Source organism: Podarcis erhardii (genome assembly GCF_964252035.2).
Source record: "Podarcis erhardii genome assembly, chromosome: 2".
Lineage (NCBI taxonomy): Eukaryota > Metazoa > Chordata > Lepidosauria > Squamata > Lacertidae > Podarcis > Podarcis erhardii.
In genome coordinates, this window is record NC_138498.1 from 27,821,012 (window position 1) to 27,844,710 (window position 23,699).

The 23,699-nt window shown below is 45.0% G+C and overlaps 1 protein-coding gene across 10 annotated transcripts in view; it reads right to left on the reverse strand.

Annotated features, from left to right (window-relative positions):
• Positions 1–23,699, reverse strand: part of SDK2 (sidekick cell adhesion molecule 2) — a 338,404-nt gene that overhangs the window by 93,876 nt on the left and 220,829 nt on the right. For all 10 annotated transcript variants that reach the window (XM_081849481.1, XM_081849483.1, XM_081849479.1 and 7 more), the window contains exon 3: positions 392–498. In XM_081849481.1, the coding sequence (XP_081705607.1) occupies positions 392–498 (107 nt within the window). The remainder of the gene's footprint in view (positions 1–391; positions 499–23,699) is intronic.

The window sequence follows — 23,699 nt, forward strand, 5'->3', positions numbered from 1 at the left end:
TTTAGAGTGTAGACCTATCATTGTTCAGGAAGGACACATATTCAAATAGTTTATTGGTCCTCCAGTCATTTTGTTGAAGCCCTATCATCCAACAGGCAAGTCCCTTCATTCGGAGTAGGGAGCATGGGCATGCCTGGGACATCCTGGCAGAGCAGGGGAACAGCTCCTACTCAAGGAAATTATTCCCCAGGTTGTTGCTCTTGTTCCTCCAGGTGGCCCTGGAATCTCATGGGGTCTTGGGGCCTCCCCAGCACTCCAAAGGTGGTGGGAATGGTCAACCTCTTTTGCCATCATCCTTTGTCCTCTTGCTCTGTAGCTCACTTCATGGATTATTTCCCTGTATATATATATATTTATAAACTTTTCGAGCATGACTTGCGCCACCACTTACATGCCACCTGCACTTCAGTCTGCCTTTGCAGAAGGGCTCCCATGCGATTGCGCACAATGCAGCGGTAGAAGCCAGCATGCGTACGGTCCAGGGATGTGATCATGTACCTTGAAAAAAAGAGAGAGAAAGGAGGGGGAGATGACTAAACAGATCAATGCAATACACAATCAATGAGGTAGATAGTAAGGGCAACTGTAATCTCATACATCTCCTGATAGGCTAAAGTGAATTACTGTTGTGTACACTGTGGCGACATGGCCTATATCAACACAAACTTTCATTATTTACTTGCCGATTGATTATGTGGTGGCCTTTACACTCCATTTTTGTGGACAAAAAATGAAAAAATGAAAAAAATGAAAAAAAGTAAAAGTAAATAAAAGCCAAAAAAAATATGAAATCTGCTGTTGGAATAAAACTAGGAGAGAAGGGTCGAAGTAAGCAACTGGTCTTAATGATGCTGAACTTTTGGAAAACAAGCATTTTAAATTTGGGATTCATTCCCACAGTCACACTCCAGTTAAAGGAGAGGGATACACTTTGGTTACATATCTGCTTGGACCGGAAGATGTCCCTTCTGTCCCTACAATTTTGTGGTTTAAAAAAAATATTTTAAACCTATGTGGGAGAGAAACTGACCACATTGTTTTGGATAAAATGAACATGCAGTGCTCATATTTGGGTGGGGAGGGAAGGAAGCTGAGAATCATTGCTCCCAAGGATGGCTGCCTGACTAAACTAAGCAGGCTAAGCAGAGCTAAAGGTAAAGGTAAAGGGACCCCTGACCATTAGGTCCAGTCGTGGACGACTCTGGGGTGGTGCGCTCATCTCGCTCTATGGGCAGAGGGAGCCGGCGTACAGCTTTCAAGTCATGTGGCCAGCATGACTAAGCCACTTCTGGTGAACCAGAGCAGCACACGGAAACACTGTTTACCTTCCCACTGGAGTGGTACCTATTTATCTACTTGCACTTTGATGTGCTTTCGAACTGCTAGGTTGGCGGGAGCTGGGACTGAACAACGGGAGCTCACCCCGTTGCAGGGATTCGAACCGCCAACCTTCCAAACGGCAATCCCTAGGCTCAGTGGTTTAGACCACAGCGCCACCCACATCGCAGAGCTAGAGAGCCATAAATTCAGGTTTGGTATCAGGACCAAGTATGGGAGCCACAAAATTTCCTGTTGGGAAGATGGCACTCCTTTGGTTGCTGCCTTGAACTCTGAATGGTATTGCCGTACTGCTTTTTAAAGCATACATGCACTGGTGCATCTTGGAGAAGTAATTTCATGGCAAAATATAAGCATGGAATTTGCATGCTGCTGCATTTCTGAATCTGAGAAGCCATATAACCACCTTGGCCACTTGATTGTGTGGTCATACCCTCTTGCTCTGCAAAGATCAAGCATGTCAGTGCTGGTACATCCCGTGCCCTTATGGTACATCCTTGTGCAAATTAATTGAAACAAAGAATGTCTTCTATCTTACTCATAATCCTGTACTCAAAACAAACATGAAAAGTCAGCTGATCATTATGGTGTCGGATGCCTGCAGCCAATAGAAGGAATGATGCACTCGCCACAATATATCGAGGTTCTACAAAAGAGAGTTATTCCAGAGCTGGAAAAGAGGTATCCTGACAGTGCTGGGATATTGCAGCAGGACCTAGCCCCCTGTCACACATTGAAAGTGGTGAAGAAATTAATGACAGAGCAGCAAGTACAGGTACTTGATTGGCCAGGGAATTCTCCGGACGTCAATCCCATTGAGAATTTGTGGGCTATATGCAAAAGTTGCCTCCGTGCTGTAGACTGTATGACTATGGAGCAGCTCACTCAAGGGATCCGAAAATCAACAGTGACTGTTCGAAACTAGTAGACTCCATGCCAAACCGTGTTCAAATGTTGCTTAAAAATAGCAGAGGTCATATCTGTTACTAATGTATCTGTGAGTTTTGTATATGTATATGTGAGTTTTGTACAATAAACTACATTGTTTGTTTCCATTAATTTGCACAAGGGTGTACTATGAGCCTTGCGTGGACTTTAGCCAAATTAGAGAGCATAGAACTTTAAAATGATATCTAGCATCTCTGAGGCTGTAGCCAGGAGCCACCACCATATCTGCCACACTGGCTCATATGTGATAAGAAGGGATGTTGGGTGGATATGAACACTATTAAAAATACCAGTGTCACAGGCAGCATTTGCTTCTATTTTCCCCTTAACCTTTATAAACCAATTGTAAAAACAACAACAACCCTCTAAGCCATTGACAAAAATATAAAACAGAACATTAAAATTCTCAATAAGAAACAATTAAGACAGGTATTTAAGAGCATTCAAATGATGCTTAAAACCAACAGTAGCTAAAAAGAGACAAAACACGTAACTTTCTACAGGTTTGGATAAGTTTGCTTGATTAAACTTGCTTGTTGATTGGTGCAAGATTATGTATTTCTCAGTACAACAGATAGGTTGAAATAAAAATTGGGAAATTATACAAAGGACAAAGCTGACCTATAAAAAAGAACAGTAAGTAATATCCATCATGTGATTTTCTGAAAGTTGTTGGGCGTCTGAACTCCTGGCTTCTTCTTTCAGACTCTGGGCTTCAAATGAACATCACAAAACGTGAAAATGAAGCAAATCAGAGAAAAGGCCAGAGTTCTTGAGCTTCTACTATTTCAGGTTCAGAGGTATTCGTATTCCTTGGTCCTGCTTAGAATTTTATTTTTTAAAAATGAAAAAGGGAATGTGGGCTACCCCATAGCTTGTGAAAATGAAAGCCTCTGTTATCATCTTTTCTGCCCATTCTCTCTCCATTTCCAGCAATTCCCCAATGTGGATATTCTAGAGCTGGAAGAAGTTCAGAAAAGGGCAAAACCAAAATGATCAAGCGAGGAAAGGTAGCAGCATTTGGGACTTTTTTTTTCATTTAGAGAAAAGGTGACTAAGAGGTGACATGACAGAAGTATATAACTTCATGCATGGCATGGGAAAGGTGGCTGGAGAAAAGTTTTTCTCCCTCTGCCACAACACGAGAACTCATGGACATCTGATGATGATGATGATGATGATGATGATAGTCTGGGTTTCTCCAGCCACTCTGGGCAGCTCCCAACAGAATATTAAAAGCATGATAAAACATCAAACATTAAAAACTTCCTTAAACAAGGTTGCTTTCAGAGGTCTTCTAAAAGTCAGACACAGTGGTACCTCAGGTTACATACGCTTCAGGTTACAGACTCCGCTAAGCCAGAAATAGTACCTCGGGTTAAGAACTTTGCTTCAGGATGAGAACAGAAATCGTGCTCCAGCAGCGTGGCGGCAAGAGGCCCCATTAGCCAAATTGGTGCTTCAGGTTAAGAACAGTTTCAGGTTAAGAACAGACCTCTGGAACGAATTAAGTATTTAACCCGAAGTACCACTGAAGTTGTTTATTTCCTTGACATCTGATGGGAAGGCCTTCTACAGGGCGGGCACCACTACCGAGAAGGCCCTCTGCCTGGTTCCCTGCAACCTCAGTTCTCTCAGTGACGGAACTGCCAGAAGGCCCTCGGAGCTGGACCTCAGTGTCTGGGTTGAACGATGTGGGTGGAGACACTCCTTTGGGTATACAGTCATACCTCATGTTACATTTGCTTCATGTTACGTTGTTTCAGGTTACTTCCTGTCGCGACCCGAAAGTACCGGAAAGGGTTACTTCCGGGTTTTGCCACTCGAGCATGCACAGAAGAGCAAAATGACATCAAGCACATGCGCAGAAGCAGCGAATCGCAACCTGCACGTGTGCAGACGCGCTGCTGCGAGTTGCACTCTTTTCATGTTGCGAACGGCCCTCCGGAACGGATCCCGTTCGCAACCAGAGGTACCACTGTACTGGGCTGAGGCCGTTTAGGGCTTCGAAGGTCAGTACCAGCACTTTGAATTGTGCTTAGAAATGTAATGGGAGCCAATGTAGGTCTTTCAGGACTGGTGTTATATGGTCTCAGTGGCCACTCCCAGTCATCTGATGAAGCTATGAAGCTGAATGTTGGAAGATTTGGTACAGATAAACTATGGGCACATAAACTATGGAACTTCTTCCCATAGGAGGCAGTGGTGGCCAGCAAACTGGGTGGCTTTAAAGAGGATTAGACCAATTCATGGAGGATAAAGACTACCAATGGCTCCTAGCCATGATGGCAATGCTCTGCCTTCGCAGTTGGAAACAGTAATCCTTCTGAATCCCAGTTGCTGGAAACCACAGGCATCTGTTTGGCCGCCATGAGAACAGAATGCTGGACTAGATGGGACATTGGTTTCATCCAACAAGCTCTTCTTATTTTTTTATGTACACAGATTATTTCATCAGCACTGTGCAGTAAAGAATTGCTCCACCCCACCCCACCCCACCCCATAAAATACGCCTGGAACTTTGCTGTGTCTCATAAATGCAGTTGTAATTACATGTCATGGAGGGGAAATGAATCTATGTTCAAACAGGTTTGAAGCATCCTTACCACTGATGGTAACTTCGAGAGACTGTGAAAACTAGGGGGAGTTGCTGAAATATGTGGGTTTTTCTAAGCATGGCAGCTGGATGGGGATGCTATGGTGAAACAAGTTTGAGGACATGGGAGTGTGAAAGCCTGGGAAATGAAGTAGGAAAAGATCATGGAAAAACTGAAGAGGAACATGTTATGGGGCTAGCAGGAAAAGCTTTCCCTTTAGGCTGCAGAAAACCTGGAAAGAGTGAATTAATCTCAGGCATTCATTTATGTAGCTTCTCTGCAGCAATGAAAGAAACCAGAGGATGGAAACTCAAAGGAAATAAGTGAAGGAATTCAGACTGCTTCCAGCCCCCACATCCTAAAATTTAATCAAGTACTAAAAGTGCCGGAGGCTCCTTTGATACGAGTTTGTTTGTATTTTTCTTTTCGATACGCAGTTTAAATTAAACTTTAATAATGAGAGGTGATCATCTAATGGTTGCCTTGAAGTCTGGAGACACTTCTCCCCCAGTGCAGACACACTGCTGTTTGCCTGCGGCGTGCAGAAAAATTCATCTCTACCTGTGGATAAAGAGGGCAAGAGACCCCCATCGGACAGAGCAGGAGAGCTGAGTGCCTGCCCTCCTGATGTTGGCGCAGTGGCTGCCCATGTAGTAGTTACAAGGTGGAAGGCTTTGAAGTACAGAGGCTGTTTCAAGACAACAAGGTGACATAAGTGCTAAGGCCAATAGGGCATGGGAGGAATAGGCAGTCGCTGTGCTTTTCCAGAATACTTGAAATGTCAGAGAAAGCCTCTGAGTCCATTAGAATTAGAGGACAATGGTTCATTTAAAGTCTCTGGCTGCTATCACCCTTACTGTGATACGTCCAGTCCAGGGATATATGGAGATTACTTTACAGAACAAGCAACTTATCTTCCATGCAAGTTCCCCATTCTAGCAGCCCTGGTCCCACCATATGCATAAACACAAGAGTCCTTCACAATTCTTCATCCACTGTCCTGATTGGTATGTCAAAGAACAGGGCTCTTGGAGAGGAGATTGCAGCCCCGCTTGCTTCTCCACAGTTGTTCTGCTGCACTGAGCCAAGCCTTGATTATAGCAACAAGCTCTTTGGGGGGCTACCTTTGGTGCAAAACATGCTGGCTAGACTGTTGATAGGGGTCAGATTATTGCTACCACTCTGGTTTTCAAAAGCTTCCATAGGCTGCCCATATGCTACCAGGTCAGGTTAAAGGTTCTTGTACAGTGGTACCTCAGGTTACATACGCTTCATGTTACATACGCTTCAGGTTACAGACTCGGCTAACCCAGATATAGTGCTTCAGGTTAAGAACTTTGTTTCAGGATGAGAACAGAAATCGTGCTCCGGTGGCACGGAGGCAGTGGGAGGCCCCATTAGCTAAAGTGGTGCTTCAGGTTAAGAACAGTTTCAGGTTAAGTACGGACCTCCGGAACAAATTAAGTACATAACCCCAGGTACCACTGTATTAATTTACAAGATATTTAACAACTTGGGTCCAGGATAACTCAGGCAATGCCTGAGTCATTATATCCCATGGCTCAGATGCAGAACTCTCATCCACCAGCAGCAGTGTGTTCAATATTGTGGACTCAGTTTTATGGAATCCCTTCCAGTTAAGGGCAGACAGCCCCCCTCTCTCTGCTGAAATTCTGGAGAAGACTCTTCCCCCCCCCTTCCTATTCCACCAGGCATTTAACTGAATTCTGATTTAATTGTTTTAACTGATTTTTAGCTTTGTTGTATTGAGTTACCTGTACACCCCTTAGAGACAAAATTTAAGCAAGCATTATACAAATTGGTGAGACAAATAAGTAAATAATAAAATGCCCCAATGAACGTTAAGATCCTCATCCTAGCAGGCTGCTGCGAATTAATCACCAGTCTGCATGCTGACACAGGCTCCCGAGAACCCTTGAGCATCGCCTGGCTTCTTCTTGGTTTTTTCATTTCTTTCAGTAGTGATGTGCCCTTCGATTTTCACATCCTCTTTCATTCCTGTATTAATGTGGTCCTGGAAAAACAACAACAAAAACCCCACACCTACACCAAAAGTGTTCAACACTGCAAAATGCTGTGCTGAGGGGGAAGATTTGCAAAGGATGGTATTGGGGGTGCAAACACAGGCCTTCCTTCTGGTTTAATCCGCTGATGAGTCTTTTGGCCTCAGTTGGCCTGGACAGCAGTTCTTAGGCAGCAATTCCCCCCCACACACTTGCACGGGAGTAAAATCCATTTTATACAGCCGGGCTTACTTCTAAGTAAGCACGTAGCGGATTGCTCCATCAGTCTTAATCCCCTCTCCAATGGCTCACCAACCTTTCAGCAGTAACTGCCTCTATCTCTCCTGTTTCAGGACTTGACTTAGCTTATCACACAAGAGCTCTGACCATAATCCTCAACTCATTCTTAAATCCACCTTTCTCTCCTTTTGACAGGCTAGCTCCAAACTTCTTAATTCTGCCAGCCTATTGGAGGGGGTTGTTAATTTCTAGCGGTGGTGCTCCAAACCCACATTCCGTGCAAGGGAAGGCTACAAATTCCAGCACAGCTGTCCAAAGACTCCATGTGATGTTTGGACAAAACTCCATGCCAAAGCTCTGGGATGTTGGCAGGGTAAACAAGGACCTGAGGGCTATCTGGGCTTGACAGGGCTGTTTGCCAGCTCCTGTCCTCTCTCTCTCTGCCTCTTTGCTTCTTATAGCTATGAAGTCCTTTGCCAACTGGCTGGAACGCCAACCTGTATTTTATCCAAGGGCAAGTACCATGTGCAACTTTCAGCATCCTGTGTATATAGGCCATGAAGATAGCAGTGCTTGTGGTCATCACAAACGCCTCATATTTACCCTCTCCTGCATTAAGGGCCTGACAGGTAAAATGGGAATTGCGTTTGCTCCAGTTCAACACACTGGTCTATTCAACCCTGTACTGGGACTCAAGAGTTCGGCTATACCACTGCAAAGGTGAATATCTCAATTGAGCCTGTAGGTGTCAGCATAGGATTCCCTACTTGGAAACCACCAATCAGGTTAAATGAGGTTGATGTCCATAGGAGTTTTCTTAGGGAGTTTGCATTACCCAACCTCTTTTCTCAAGGCCTTGATGTTGGTGCCTTATTGGAGGAGTGAAAGGGCACTGGATGAGCTTGAGGAAGGCATGCCATATACTATCAGCAATCCTTCCTTTTACACCAACGGGGGACATTGTGGAATTCATCTGTGATTAGTAGAAATGAGCTGGGATACAAATTGGCAGGGACCATCACTTTGGGTCACCTTTGGGCACTATGTCAACAGGCAGATTCCCCAAAAGGTGTTAGTGATGCTTAGAAATGGGACTGAGCTTGATGGCATTTAATGAAGGGAAATCCAATCTCTATGAACAGTGGGTTTTTTCTCTCCAAATGTTTTTCTAGGGAACTCCTTAGGCTATGAAAAAAAAGGAAAAGAGAAATAATTAAAAATACAGCCTGCAAGCTTGGTTGCTACTGCTCCCGCTCAGTGCGTGCCCCCTCTTGTCTCTCATATCTCTTGGCTCAAGCACAAATAAAGTGGAAGAAAAGGAAGGATTGAAATGAACCATAAAAGGCATGGACAGAAGGAATTGAGGTGTGCATATTGCATTAGGGTCCTTTGGTACTGCTGTGACATTTTAATATTTGGGGTCTTCCTTGCAACAAAAGGCGAAGGTTTAGTAAACTGCTGTCAAGAGGTATAAATGTTTTTGTAAGTAAAAAAAAAGTTGTTAAATAGATAAATAAAATGAACAAGTCTCCATGGCATCATTGGATAAAGACAAATGTGGATTTCAATGGCAGGCAGAATTGACCCTTTGCTCACTGGCTGTACAGACTGCATTATGAAAATGTATACCAGCCCTCAGTCTTTCTCCTCTTCTCTGTGCATCAGGTGAATTGCCTGCCTTTTTAACATTTTACTTTACTTAATGGCATATAAATATTAATACCCTTTTAATTTTTTTAAATGAAATGTTCTAAAAGCAGACACTCCTCAAATCCTGGAGTATTTATTACTACTTTTTAAACGTTTCTTGATGTTTTAAGATGAATCTGAATGCACAAATGTTGTCACAGGTGCTAGCCAATCGGCATCCCATTCAATTTGAACCAATCTGAAAGCCTGCAATAGTGTCCCCCCCCCCAGCCCTCTTTGGGAGAGAAAGTACATTTGTCTACCCGTCAATGGAGGCACTATCAGACTTCCTCTGCCATTCTTAAAAAGGTTCTGTCTGTCTTCATCCAAAGTAGCCTCCATAAGAGAGAAATCACTGTTATACAATGCCCCCATGTGTGCTCCCTGCTGCCTGCCCTGCAGTGGTTCCTATGTTTTAGCCCTGTTGTAGGCTTTAACTACATGAACTGGGAGTAATAATAATAATAATAATAATAATAATAATAATAATAATAATAATAATAATTTATTTATACCCCGCCCATCTGGCTGGGTTTCCCCAGCCACTCTGGGCAGCTCCCAATCGAATATTAAAACACAATACCGCATTAAACATTAAAAACTTCCCTAAACATGGTCCCCTTCTGCGCCCAAGGAGTCTACAAGGACATCTTACACAGGAGGGCTCTAGATCTGAGAGACCACTGGGAAAAGTCCCTCTGGTGCAATCCTTCCTCCATTGGTGGGTCCCCTCCTTCATCCTTCATCCTTTTCCAGGGCTGCCATTTTAACCCACAATACCCAAGTGTGACACATCATCGGGGGCATTGTAGGAAATTTAAATGGTGGGCTTCGCCAGCATTCTGGGGCCTACGAATGCTGAGTGCTGACGCCTGCCCTGCTCTTAACTGCTTCAATCACCTAGTCTACCTTTTTAGGTTAAGCAATTGAAGCTGTCGTTTTCACAAGATATATATAGAGAAAACATTTTTACATGCTGGGTACAACTGCTGGAACTCAGCCATTCAGAAAGACACATTAAACACTCCTGAATCCAAGCCAGCAGGCAATCTAGACAAAGAAGACCACACAGCACTTGCAGATAGTGGCTGGTTTCTCTTTCCCCTTTTTCTTTGCTGTATTCAATGACATTCATCTATCTTATCGTCAAGTACTGTGCCTTTGTTTTCCTTCCTTGAATCTAAGAAAGAGTGTTAGCTCAGTCATTAAAACACTTGATCTGAAGTCACCTGTGTTGTTGCTGCATACTGGGAGGGAGAGGGGGAAAGGCAAGGCAGCGGCAGGTGAGTGTGGTTCAGAGGCACTGGCAGGAGGCACCAGATAGGCTCCGCTGGTGCTTTTGCACCACAGCAACCTCCCCCATCCCCTTTTCTGTCCTGGTATTCAGAAGCGGCACAGTGTCAGGGACTGGCAGGACGCGGATAAGGGTGCATCGGGGGAAGATGGGGCTGGTATCTGACTCTCGTGGTTTGTGGGGACGTGTAACAGCCAGAAGGCAAGCGCCAGAAACAGGGGAAGCTTCAGAGCTGCAGAATAGAGCAAAAGTTGGGTGTGAAGAAGAGGCAGGTCAGGCAAGCGAAGGGTAGGTGCTTCCCCACCCACTCCTACACCACTGTCTCCCAGAACCAGCAGAGAACTGAAGTGAGAAGAGCAGAGGCAGCTTCCAGGTAGACATAGTCTCTGACTGCATGTGTGCAGCCCATTGGGGGAAGATACATAGGATGGAGGAGGGCGTGTGGCCCCCTGTCGCTGCAGCTGCTCCATAGAGCGCAGACCTGGGAATAGCTGCCTATATGCTAGGCTTGTGTGTGTGGGTATTCGGTGCTGTGGAAACTACTGTAAGTGTCAGCTCTGAGTTAACTATCTACTGTGTGCATTGCTTTGGCTGGGGAGCACCCTTGACACGCTGGTGACTGGAGATCAGGTGAATCCTGCTGTCCCACCCTGCTGTTTGCTACTGCCACACAGGCATGGTGTAAGCCAGAGCTGTCTCTGGAACAACAGTCCAGGGTACAAGGGACTATGTTGTTGCACTGCAAGGATGAGGAACTAGTCCCAGAGTCATGTTTGTACACAGGAAAGTGGGCAAATGGTCAAGGAAGGAAGTGGACCACACTAGGAAGTACTAAGTCAAGAGAAAGAGTCAAACTATTGGTTCAGCTACACTGTACTGGTTTGTCAACACAGTAAGGTAAGGTAAGGTAAGGTAAAGGTAAAGGACCCCTGGATGGTTAAGTCCAGCCAAAGGCGACTAAGAGGTGCAGCACTCATCTCGCTTCAGGCCAAGGGAGCCAGCGTTTGTCCAAAGACAACTTTCCAGGTCATGTGGGCAGCATAACTTAACTGCTTCTGGCGCAACAGGACACCGTGACGGAAGGCAGAGCGCATGGATATGCTGTTAAGCTTCCTGCCGCAGTGGTACCTATTTATCTACCTACACTGGTGTGCTTTCAAACTGCTAGGTTGGCAGGAGCTGGGACAGAGCAGCGGGAGCTCACTTTGTTGCACAGATTTGAACTGCTGACCATCTGATCAGCAAGCCCAAGAGGCTCAGTGGTTTAGACCACAGTGCCACCCACTCCCTTATCAACACCGTATAGTCTATACTGCTAGTCAGTGTTTCTCTAGGGTTTCTCCTGGGACCTTCTGAACGTAAGAGGAAAGGGAGAGGAAGTTGTGCTGCGCAGGAGGAAGTGCTTGGACTAACAGGACTTTGTCAGTACAACCAGTCGTAGAATATAATATCTCATTCAACAAAAACGCAAAGCACCAGCACATAGAATGAAAATACAAGGGCATAAATATTTATAATTCTATAGAAGTGCTCTAATGGGTGTCACATTTATAACTAATAGCATTCTGTCTTTCTGTGTAATGTCAAGATGTAACTATCAGCTTGGTTGTTTTTGTTTTTTTAAATCTAACTTACTATTAACTAAGTGAATTCATAACCTTTATTTGACAATAAATCCCCCTTTTTGCTGTATTGAATAAAATTAATCCATTTTACAAAGTATCATGTCCTTTTCTTTCTTTCTTTCACTGAATCAAATAAAGTGTGTTAGCTTAGTCATTAAAGCAAAATCCTGTACTTTTTAACAGATGGCAAAATCGACAACCTCCACTTCCTTGTAGGATGCATTTTAAAATATGGAAATGCAAGATCGGATACAGTAGTCAGAAAAAAGTTCTTCCTCAGATTTTTGGCGATGGTTGGGGAAGGAGCAGGGGCAAGCCCCAGGAAATTCATAGGATGGATTAAAATTGGGAGGGGGGGCCTTGCTACCATCAGAACTCCCCCAGTGACTACCAGCCTTCTTTTTTTGGGGGGGGAGGTCCAAAGGCTGCCTGGATTGACATTACATTATGATATAGTGGTTGCTCTGATGTAAAATGTGTCAGTCACAAGCAGAGATTGTCATTTCCTTCATCAGAGCAGCACCATCTCATCATATAACTGCTCCAGGGGGTGTAGGTTCTCCAGGGGGCAGAAGGGTGGCCGCCAGCTGATGATGACCGAGAACGACAGCAGCAGCAATGGGCTGGGGCTCCCCCACCCCCAAATTATTCTTCAATCACCAAACACACACACACACACACACACACACACACACACACACACACACTAGATTGCCACAGAGAAAGGGACAGCAAAATGTGGGGTGCAGTGAATATTGGCTCAACACTAAATATTGTCTAAGAAGCTGCAGGTGAGGGCTCAGCTACTAAAATTGATAGGATTTGCTTTATATTGGTGACTCTCAAATTTCAAGCTGTGATGACCTGCTCACACCACACTAAGATGACCTATGGCTTGCTTCCTTAAAACAAAGCCTTGGTGCATCTTACAGACTTCTGCTCTCGAAAATCAACCAAGATTGTCCTCTACATGCACAATACCAGCCATATGACAAGTGTACATTATAAGAGTAGAACGAGAGGCATTCTCAGCGGCTCTTTCACAGCCCTCCAACTAAGGCCCCACATGCACTATACATTGAAAGCATCTTTGAACTGTCTCTCAAAGAAACTTGGGAACTGCAGTTTGTTATGGATACTGTTAGGAGAACCTTATGTATTCCTCAGATCTACAATGCTCAGTGATTTAACATTTGATTCTTATTCTCAAGGAATTCCGGAAAATGTAGCTCTGTGGGGGTAACCATTTTAGATTTAATAGCTACGTGTGTGTGTGTGTGTGTGTGTGTGTGTGTGTGTGTTATTCTAGTGGTTGCTTTGAGTTCTTGGGACCTGTGAGAAATGGTGGGTTGATTATCTAAATAAATATCTTGGCTGCACTGAAGACCTACCTGTGAGTACCATCCCAACCTCAAACCTCACTACGTCCTCAACTGTTAGCTCTGTGTTTCCCCTGAATACAAAATGCCAAAAGCTCACAAGGATCCCGCCATCTGCCTCTGAACTGAATCCAAACGTTTAGCATCCACTGGCTAACAGTATGCACACATGCCAGCATTGGAAGTCTGGAAGCGAGCAAGGAAGCAGGCGCCCTAATTTGCAAGGATGGGCCATCTGAGAACTCAAATGGGTTGGCCAACAGGAAGCAGGCGAGCAACTCTCAGGCAAATAGCTCCCTCCTAGTACAAAAGTATAGAGACTGAAGGAACCATTAGGTGAGAGACGCTTGGTCCATCTTGTCTAGCATTGTCTACTCTGGCTGCCAATGACTCTCCAGGGTCTCAGGCAGGTTTCTCTGCCTGTCTCCCTGGAGATACTGGGGATCAAACCTGGGGCATTCTGTATGCAGAGAAGATGCTCTTGAGCTACTGTCCTTCTACCAGAGTCTCAGTTTCGAGATGTGCCACTTCCCCATATACCTGACACTGTGTGCTGTCTCAGATAACCAACGTCAGACTCCTTGTGCCACCTGCTTGAAGGACCGGGGCAAAATATTTCTGGCAGCTGGCTGACGGAAATGCGAGCAGTGATGAGGCAGACTGCCTGGATTCTAAAGGCAAAGGCATTAAGGGAGCAAAACAGCCCAATGGAAAGCAGTGGCAAAGGTGGTAGGAACATCTACACTCCCCTCCCAGCTGTTGTTTTGCACCCTTTCAGCTGTGAGTCCTTGAGTGTCACTGCTGATATTCAAAATGATCCTCACTTGCTTTAAATAAGATATTTCAATTCCACCAAGCTGTCAGGAGCTGAGGCGGACACTGGGAATAATGGGCAGAGTCTCCTTGTATTGTCCTAGTTAATAAATCAGCCACAACACGAACGCAGACAAAGGCAGGGATAGAATCTTTCTCTCTCTCTCTCACCCCCTCAAACTGGCACACCAACCATTCAGAGATGCAAACAGTAACACAAATCCTGAAATGCACACCGACCTAGAAACATAATTTTAGACTCTAACAAGGACAAAGCACAGGGTACCATCCCCACATACCTAGGAGAGCTAAGGGTGACAACAGAGGTACCCACTTAACCTCTCCCTTTCCTGTTCCAAGAGGAATACCACCATCCATCTTCCTTCTATTCCTAAGAGCAAGATGCAAACACAACTCATTAGTACAGTCATAGCTCGGGGTACAGATGCTTTAGGTTGCCTTTTTTTGGGTTACGGACCGCAGAAACCCAGAAGTACCGGAACGGGTTACTTCCGGGTTTCGGCGGTCGCACATGCGCAAAAGCGCTAAACCGCGCTTTGCGGATGAGCGCTGAATCGCAACCCACACGTGCGCAGACGTGTAGCTGCGGGTTGCGAACATGCATCCCACACAGATCACGTTCGCAACCCGAGCGTCCACTGTATTGCAGGAAATGCTGGCGTGAAACAACTCTTAGTCAAAGCAGTCAAGCACAAGGCTTGGGCCACTACTGCCTATGTGGGCTAGGCCTAACCTTCCCCCTCCGCAGCTATCCCACGGAGGTTGTGGCAGTGAGACTAAGTGTGGATTCAGAGAGGACATCGAGAGCAGAGGGACTCTGGTTGCAATGTAGATGTGTAAATCCAGGTCAGAATCAAAGTCTGGGTGTTCAATAAAATATGACGTACTCCCAGCTCCCTGCTTCTAGGTCACAACTGCAGTTTGTCCCGAGGGAAGATTATTTGTAATGGCTCTCTGCCAGTTTCAGGGGCCTGCCCTCAACAGCGAAGAACAACCACTCTCTGCTCACCCAGTCATATACTGGAGGTTTCCCTTCCAACTCCTCATTTTGAAAAGGTCTTAAAGCATCTCACTTGTGCGCTATGAACAGAAATCAAACATTGGATTACAGCCCTGCTATTTTTACAACCCAGGGGTTTTTATAGTATCTGAGTTATTTCTCAGAATTCAGAAAATTACTAGAGATGCCAGTGAAGCTCTCCAAGCTAAGGCTCGGATATGAGCTTTGGGGGATTGTAAAGGCCTTTCTTCGAAAGAAAAGGCAAGGTTTACAAACTTCAAAATTCTTCTCCTGCTCGGATTAAAAACATCAACTGGAGAAGAATCATCAGCCTATCCGGCCAGACTTCACATACTTGTTTAAGTTCTACTTTATTTGCCAGGCACAAAACTGTGGCCATGGGGGTTGGATCCTGATGTAAACGATGCTGTTGGAAGGGGGACTTAGCTCCTGCACTTCTTAAGCCACACATTGGGATAAGTACATATCTACATTTGAGTTATTATGGATCAGGAATTCTAACATAAAACTCTAAAAAAACAACAACCCAAAATCATCAGCAGAGCTGCTCCAAGTCTGGGTCAAAACGTCCCAATTAATACCCCTGTTTTACAGGTGAGGAACACCAGGCAGAGAAGTACCGGTAAGTGATTAACTAAAGGTCAGTCATCCCAGAGACTTGTATTCTATCATAGTGTGTAAGTTACTATTGCTCAAATTCTGGGAGTTAGAAATCCCGGAAGATCTACTGCAAATACAGTGGTGCCTCGCAAGACGAAAATCCGTTCCGCGATTCTCTTCGTCTAGCGGTTTTTTCGTCTTGCAAAGCAAGCCCATTGACAGCTTAGCGGATTAGCGCTATTAGCGGTCTAGCGGCTTTTAGCGATCAGCTGAGAGGCGGCTTATCAGCGGAACAGCTGATAAGCGGCTTAGCAGCTTAGGAAAGGGGGGGGGGAGCAAAAAAAACCCGCGGGAACTCGCAAGATTTTTTCGTCTTGCGAAGCAACCCCATAGAGAAATTCATTTAGCGAAGCGCCTCCAAAACGGAAAACCCTTTCGTCTAGCGGGTTTTCTGTCTTGCGAGGCATTCGTCTTGCGGGGCACCACTGTAAGCCAAACAGCAACTAGTAGTTCCAGACCCACCCCAATCTATACAATTCATAGCAAAGCGCAGATCACATGTACTGCCAGCAGAGCACAGCTTTATAGGACCACACCTGCTACCTCCTGATCCGGCATCCTTTCTAGGCACTCACAATTGTATGTAAACAGTGGACCGCATGTTTGTGCCACCCAGCAATCCTTATTTCAAATAATGCAAAGGATTCCCCCCCAGAATCTATGCTTCTGTTCACCCCATGCCTGAGCGGCAGCCAACAAAGCATAGTGCTTTCCACTGCGCACAGACTCCCACCCTCGTCTCCCCATCGAGCTCTGTTTTGTGAGTGAACATTGTCCATATGGGATTGATCAGCCATTCAGAAACTTCCTCCGCCGTCAGCCAGAAAGCAATGATCACTGGGGCACAGCAACCATTCCAGGCAGGCTGATAGAGCCTGCCTCCGCCAGCCCTTGAGCGCTGAGATACAGTGTGTGAATTTGGCTTAGGTCACAGCTCTCCACGATATTACTACTTTGGGTTGCTGATGCAGAAATTCTTCTGCCCTGATCATGCAAACACGAGACTGCATGCATGGAATGCACTTCAAGGTTGGGGTGCTGATGTAGAGATTGTAGAGCTTGGGTCTGTTAAACTAAGGGTGGGAAGAATTGACGCATGTCGGATTTACCATCAAATTACTACTACTATTATTCTTACCCTGAGATCCACCAACCAGAGCCAAGCGCAAATACTATACATGTAGAAGAAAAGATCTCAGGAATTTGTGCTGGGTACCAGAACTGAATTGAGTTCACAATCCTGTCACACAGAAACTCCTCATCTCTACCCCAGCCCACCCAAAAACTTCCTTCTTTTCGGCAGTGTGCTTTTTTTTTTAAGGTTGTCATTTTGTTGCTGATGTTGTTAAGCAATTGGAGTCAGAATTGCTAACTGATCTAGTACAGTGGTACCTCGGGTTACAGACGCTTCAGGTTACAGACGCTTCAGGTTACAGACTCCACTAACCCAGAAATAGTACCTTGGGTTAAGAACTGTGCTTCAGGATGAGAACAGAAATCGTGTGGCACTGGAGTGGCGGCAGCGGGAGGCCCCATTAGCTAAAGTGGTACCTCAGGTTAAGAACAGTTTCAGGTTAAGAACAGACCTCCAGAAGAATTAAGTTCTTAATCCAAGGTACCACTGTAAACAGTCGGTGGTGGGTTCACCTGATTTCCCATTGCTCAGTGGCATAGTGTGAGAGGCGGGGGACCACAGGGGAGCTTGCCCCGAGCGCAAAATGATTAGGTGTGCAAAATTTCAATACCCGGTGCTGCCTCAATTCAGCCGTGCGCTTCTGTCGCTGGGCTCCTCTGAAAACAGATTCTCCATGCCAACCAGGAAGTGATCTCTCCAGACGACGGAATGGCTCTTCTTTTCTTATCTCTGTGGCTGGGTGATGCAGACACCATAAGGCAATTGAATGTGTATTGTCCAGCCCTGGGCACTGGCAACCCATGCTACATCACTGCCTATGTTGCGGCTACTTCCTGAGAGGTAGAGCAAGAGGCGCAATATAGTGGTGTTGTGGGTTGAGGTGCAAACCCCCCTGGTGGAAGCAGTGGATTGGTTCTGCTGGTGTGTTCACGCCACACTTAACCTTGCTACCACCTCCCTCTCTGCCTCCTGGTAAGCAGCAGAAATGTGGGTGACAGGAGGACAGCTGAGCACCCCCACCCTGCGCTGCAAATCACTACTGTGCTGATGTAAGCCATGCAACTGGTTGTTCAGAACTTATGTGCATCACCTTTGTTCTCCAGACTGAGTCATCTCTCCTTCTCTGTGCCGATGACTAATATTTGTGATACGTACAGCTTGAAGGTAAAGACCTTTCCACATAAAGAGGCATGTAAGTGCGCTTAATGTGGAATTCTAGTACCTTTCATCTGCAAAACACTCCACTCTCTGTAGCCTGTGCAAGCTTTGTGACACCCTGGCAGGCATCACAAAAAACAGGTGAACTTACTCATATGTATTATGTAAGCAACATCCTTGTGACTGAGGTGCCGTTACTGAACAAACAGGCCTTTGCATACATTTTTGCAGAAATTCATGGTTTTGCTTGGCTTAGAATGGATTTGCAAAGCTCGAAAAAATCAGATGGGTTGCAAATCGAATGCAATTTGAACTTTTACCTCAGAGTGCAAGATAAGCTTCTATATACCCATAGTCAGCGTTCAGGCTGACCAGATTCCTTTACAGGTACATGCAGTGGTGACTGGTTCATTAGGGCTAATTGTCACCACCCCAGAAATCTCAGTCTTAGGCAGAAAAATTCCTGCATTGCAGGGGGTTGAACTAGATGGCCTTTGTGGTCACTTCCAACTTACTGGTCTGTGATTCTAACAGCATATGGTCAGGTGAGCATCTAATTTGAAAGGTTCCCAAGCAAAGGCACAGTACCTTGGAAGGATCTTGTGCTTGCCAGAAGTGAAGTGGGACCTGTATGAGGCACCATTAATTGAAGTGAGGGACCCCTGAAGCAGTTCATGACACCTCAGTGAGCCAGGCATTTTAAAAAATGCTGCAGGTAAGTGTCTGCTAAAAGTAAAAGCATCTCTAATCTGATCCTATAAAAGACATCACCGAGGTGAGGTGATGGGAGAAGAGAAGCAAACACCAGAGTTGGGAGAGGGCAGAAGGAGAGCTGTGTTGTGGCTGACAGGTGAAGTCTGCAATCAGAGAGAATACTATAACCTGGAAAGCAAATCCCTTTCTGTTGTCTCCCCCCCCCCAATCACCTTTAAAAGTGCCTAGCACAAAAGTCTATTTGTTTGCAATTTGGCAGGTTTCTTAAGCGCAGTAACCTTTCTCTAGTTTCCAATTTTCAGACCGATTGCCAACAAAACACTAAGGAAGATTAAGTGATTCCTTTTTTTACTCACCTCAAAACCGTAAAGGCTGCCCTAGCATGAAAACAACTGCATCTCACCTTCCCAAACTTGGCAGGACTCATGTCCTCAGAAGAGATAAGTTTGCATGAAAATTTCATCCAATTCTTATCCCATAATAATAATAATAATAATCATATTCCTTCTCCATTTCACTCCCTCCTTGCTTCACCACAGCATTTCTCCTCCCCATTTCACAACACCTTAGAGCTTACTCACACTTAACTTTTGACCCAACCTCTCCAGGAACAGGTCTGTGCTTAAAAGCTCCCACCCTTTCCCCATGAAAACCTGCTCCTTATTGCTCACTCACAGCAAATGTCAATATGGGTTTTCCGCAAATTGCTGCTTGCTCCGGTTGAGCTTTAAAGAGCGGGTTTTTGCGAGAAAAGCTCTGGGGCAAAAAAAAGAGAAACAAAGTGTTTGAACACAGAGCTTTAAAGCATGGACCTTGCCTGGAAAAAGCAGAGGAAATTTAAGGGTAGATATGCTCTTCTTTCCCTTACCTCTATCAAACCACTAGCCCACAGAGTCCCACTCAAATACCGCACTTTACAAGAAATACCCAGCTTTGCAAGAGAGCATCTTAACTCTCCAGCAAGTAAGGCATAGTGAAAAGTTGCTAGAGAGTTAGATCGGCCACATGGAAAGAGTTGTAGGGGGGGGGGGTTTGGTGTTTTTTTTGGTGGGGTAAGAAAAGGCTGGTGAGATGAGAGCTCTCTTACTTACTTTCCATCCAAAGATATTTTTTCAGGACTTCCGGGTTGGCGCCTCCGGCAAATGGCGGAATTCCTCTGATCGGGAGGAATTAGCCCTGTGGAAATCAGGGTCTGGCCGCCACGGCGAAGGCGGAGACCCACTAAAAATCACAGGCGGGAGAAGCCTGTGAACATGGGATTCGGCTGGCACCTTTTGCACCTCCCCTACTCACGGGAAGACCTGGTTTCGGGGATCCGGAGCAATGTGGGGTGAGTGGCGCGGTGCTTCGAATTGACTGCTTCTTTCACGGAGTGAAGCCACATTGCTGTTGTCGGAGAGCGCTGACTTTTTCCTGTGGAAAATTTGATTTTAAACAACTACCCGTGAGTAGAACGGAAAATTGGATTTTTAAACGTCTTAATTTGGCACCAAAACGGGGAGGTTTCAAACAGGAAGTCCGCCTTCCCCTTTTGTAAATAGATTGAAGCAAAGAGCTTGTAAGCTAAAGTTTTGGAAAGTCCTCTGTAAAGGATTAAACTTCCATCGGCTAAAATCATTAAACCCCCCTTGGAAGCAGGAGACGAGGGGGGGAAATTTTGGATCGCGTAAAAGTTCCTTAAAAAGGAGTAAAAGTAACTGAAAATTGAAACTAATTTTATTGCTTGAACTGTGCTTAAAAGGATTGATACAAATAGAAATTGTTTCCCTCTAGAGGGAGCCTTTGAAACTGTTACAAGAGTTGAGCTGGGGGATTCTCCAGCTGCAAGATAAAAAATGTGAGAACCAGGGATTGACCTTGGATCAGCTAAGAATGTCGACAGAAGAAGCCTTAGTGATTGCACTATGTAAGATAAGTGATTCATTGGAACAGCTCCACAAGAAGACGGATGTGATGACTATTAAAATTGATAACTTAGGACAAAAAGTGACTAATTTGGAACAAAAAGTGAACATCTATACAGAAATTATTCAGGAATCGATACAGGAACCTACTTTGACATGGCAAACTGTGGAGAAGGCGAGGGAGAAAGTTGTTGTTGTTGAACCTAAAGTAATACAAGTGGAGAGGGAGAGAGCCCCAGCCTTGCAGAGGCAATCTGATAACTATAAGTTGTTGCCTTCTACGATTGAATTTAGAGAAAGTCAGATTTTGAGGATTGGAGCCCTGCTTGGACTGGAGAAGGAAAGTTGGACAGATCACCTCATGCAGGGACTTACTGACCTTTGGGACCTGGACCTGGGTCAGGAGGAGATTGGAGTTGTGGGGACCTTCAGATTTGGAGGGATTTTGAAACACGTCCTGAAATATCTTTTGGATTTTAGTTTTAACTACGGAGATTTGGCTGACCTGTCGAGAAGGAATAAAAACATTGCTAGGTCGGAGCTTCCCCGAGATCTACTCTTCAGTATCAAAGGAAGGAAATTAAGAACAAGATCAGCAGAAGACAAAGCAAACTGCATGTATAAATATGAAGAAGACCTGCAGAAGGGACTTGGAAAAGAGTTAAGAGCCTCGGACAGAAGATCACCAGGTTGATGGACTACATGGAATTGACGGAAATGACTGGCAGAATCCGAGACCAGGGAAAAGAGACGGTGGAAGAAGATTGGAAAAAGTTTAAAGTTTATTTATAGAAATACTGTAAAATTAATGAGTGTCAGAAAAATGTTGGAATGAAATTATATGGCTTTAGTAGAAATGTTATAAGGAGTTAAGCATAAATAAGTATTATAGTATTAATGGAAAATAAGGTTAAAATAAGTTAAGATAATTATATGACAGAAAATAGAGAAAGATGGAAAGGAATTGCTGAAACAATTAATAGAAGTGGAACACAAAAAGGGAGGTGAGAGGAGGTCGATGAAACAAGGGAATGAAAGATAAGGCATTGAAATGGTATGATGTATGTTTTTAAATTGTTTTTGCTTTGTTTTGTTTAGTCCAATGTGTTAATGTTGTGTTGTGTATTGTTTATATATGGTATTGTATTGTTTTTTCTTTCTTTTGCTTCTTTTCTTTTTCTTTTTCTTTTTTGTAAGGTTTAAAAGTAATAAATATTATTTTAAAAAACCCAAAGATATTTTTTCAGTTAGTCAAAAACACTCAGAGGACTGGAGAGGGGGTGGCCTGAGCCCCAACAGAGAGGCCTGGAGGGCTGAATTTGGTCCCTGAGCCTGGTAGTCCCTATCCGCCTCTAAGCCAGCATGGATAACAAACAACAATTCCCAGGATTCTTTTGGAGAAAGAATCTCCGAAAACAATTAGAGCAAAATGGTGAAATTGCCCAGACTCCTCGTCACTGCACCTATGACAACAGCAGAGGCAGAGAGAACGTTCTCAGCTCTGAAGAGGATTTAAACTTTCACTTTTCAGTTGCGTCTGATGGCAAGCAGTTGTCCTACTGCACCGCTTAATGGTCTCCTCCATTTCCTCACAAGAAGAAGAAGAGTTTGGATTCTGATATCCTGCTTTATCACTACCCGAAGGAGTCTCAAAGCGGCTAACATTCTCCTTTCCCTTCCTCCCCCACAACAAACGCTCTGTGAGGTGAGTGGGGCTGAGAGACTTCAAAGAAGTGTGACTAGCCCAAGTTTACCCAGCAGCTGCATGTGGAGGAGCAGAGACGCGAACCTGGTTCACCAGATTACGAGTCTACCGCTCTTAACCACTACACCACACTGGCTCTCAAACGGAGAGGGATAGGGAGATGAAGAGAAGAGGCTGGGACCACGCATGGCTCCTCCCAGCAGAAAAGCAATTGACAGCAGGGACACTTTCTGAAGCAAGATAACTCACATTTGCGGCTAAGTACTCGCTACAACTGTACTCCTGAAGTGCCCACTGTTTCTTTTTCACGGGAGGAGGATGGAGACCTAGGCATCACCCACATGACCTCCTAGGGACCCTGCCAGGTCTAGGTTCCATTAGCCTTCAGGGTGTACAGCTAGAGATGTCCTCTTATCCCTGGGCTGGCGGCGATCTCTGGAAGTACAGTGCTCTTGCAGTGTAGATCTCTTTGAACCCAATACAGTGGTACCTTGGGTTACAGATGCTTCAGGTTACAGACTCCACTAACCCAGAAATAGTACCTCAGGTTAAGAACTTTGCTTCAGGATGAGAACAGAAATTGTGCAGTGGCAGCGGGAGGCCCCATTAGCTAAAGTTGTGCCTCAGGTTAAGAGCAGTTTCAGGTTAAGAACGGACCTCCAGAATGAATTAAGTGCTTAACCAGAGGTACCACTGTATTTATAACAACAGTGGCCATGCAAATATCTTGGAGCATGGAGTTCCAAAGGGCAATAAGGCAAGCCCCATTTCTCATTGTCATCTATTGTTGTTTTATTTTTAAAAGATTCAGCCTGCAAATTTAATTAGGCGGCTCTGGGATTATGAGAAGTGCTGAGTCATAGTGCCTTGTTCATCTTCTGGGTACTATTCATGGTCCTCCCCCCCCCTCATAGGCCAGTAATACACACAATCGATAGACAAATAACTAGAGAGACATGTCAGACAAAGACAGTAATGCCTCTTGAATAGCGCAAGGAGGGCGGTACGCATTCAAAACATTTGTATAATAGGAAGTCTGGATCAATATGAGTGCTATTTGAATAGGCTTATTCCTACAGCGCTCCCAGTTTGTGGCAGGCTCTATTTCCAGGCAATCTGTGGCGACTTTGCTGCCACAGCCGCTGTGCACTGTCATCGCGTGGATGCCAGTGGTCCATGCAGAAGTCAGTGCAAATCAGTTTTCAGTATGCCAATGCTGATTTTTGAGTATTTGATATGGTGCACCAAGACCCCAATCTCCACAGGCACAGCTGAGGGCGTAGCTCTTGCAGACAGGAGTCAGCTTGGGCTGACTTTATAAGCATGGCGGCTGCACACAAAAAGGATGACAGAAAACCGGTTTGGGGATGAGGGTTACAAAGGACACTCAATCTAGAGGTGCTTCCGCACTAAGTGTTTAGTGCAGAATTGTCA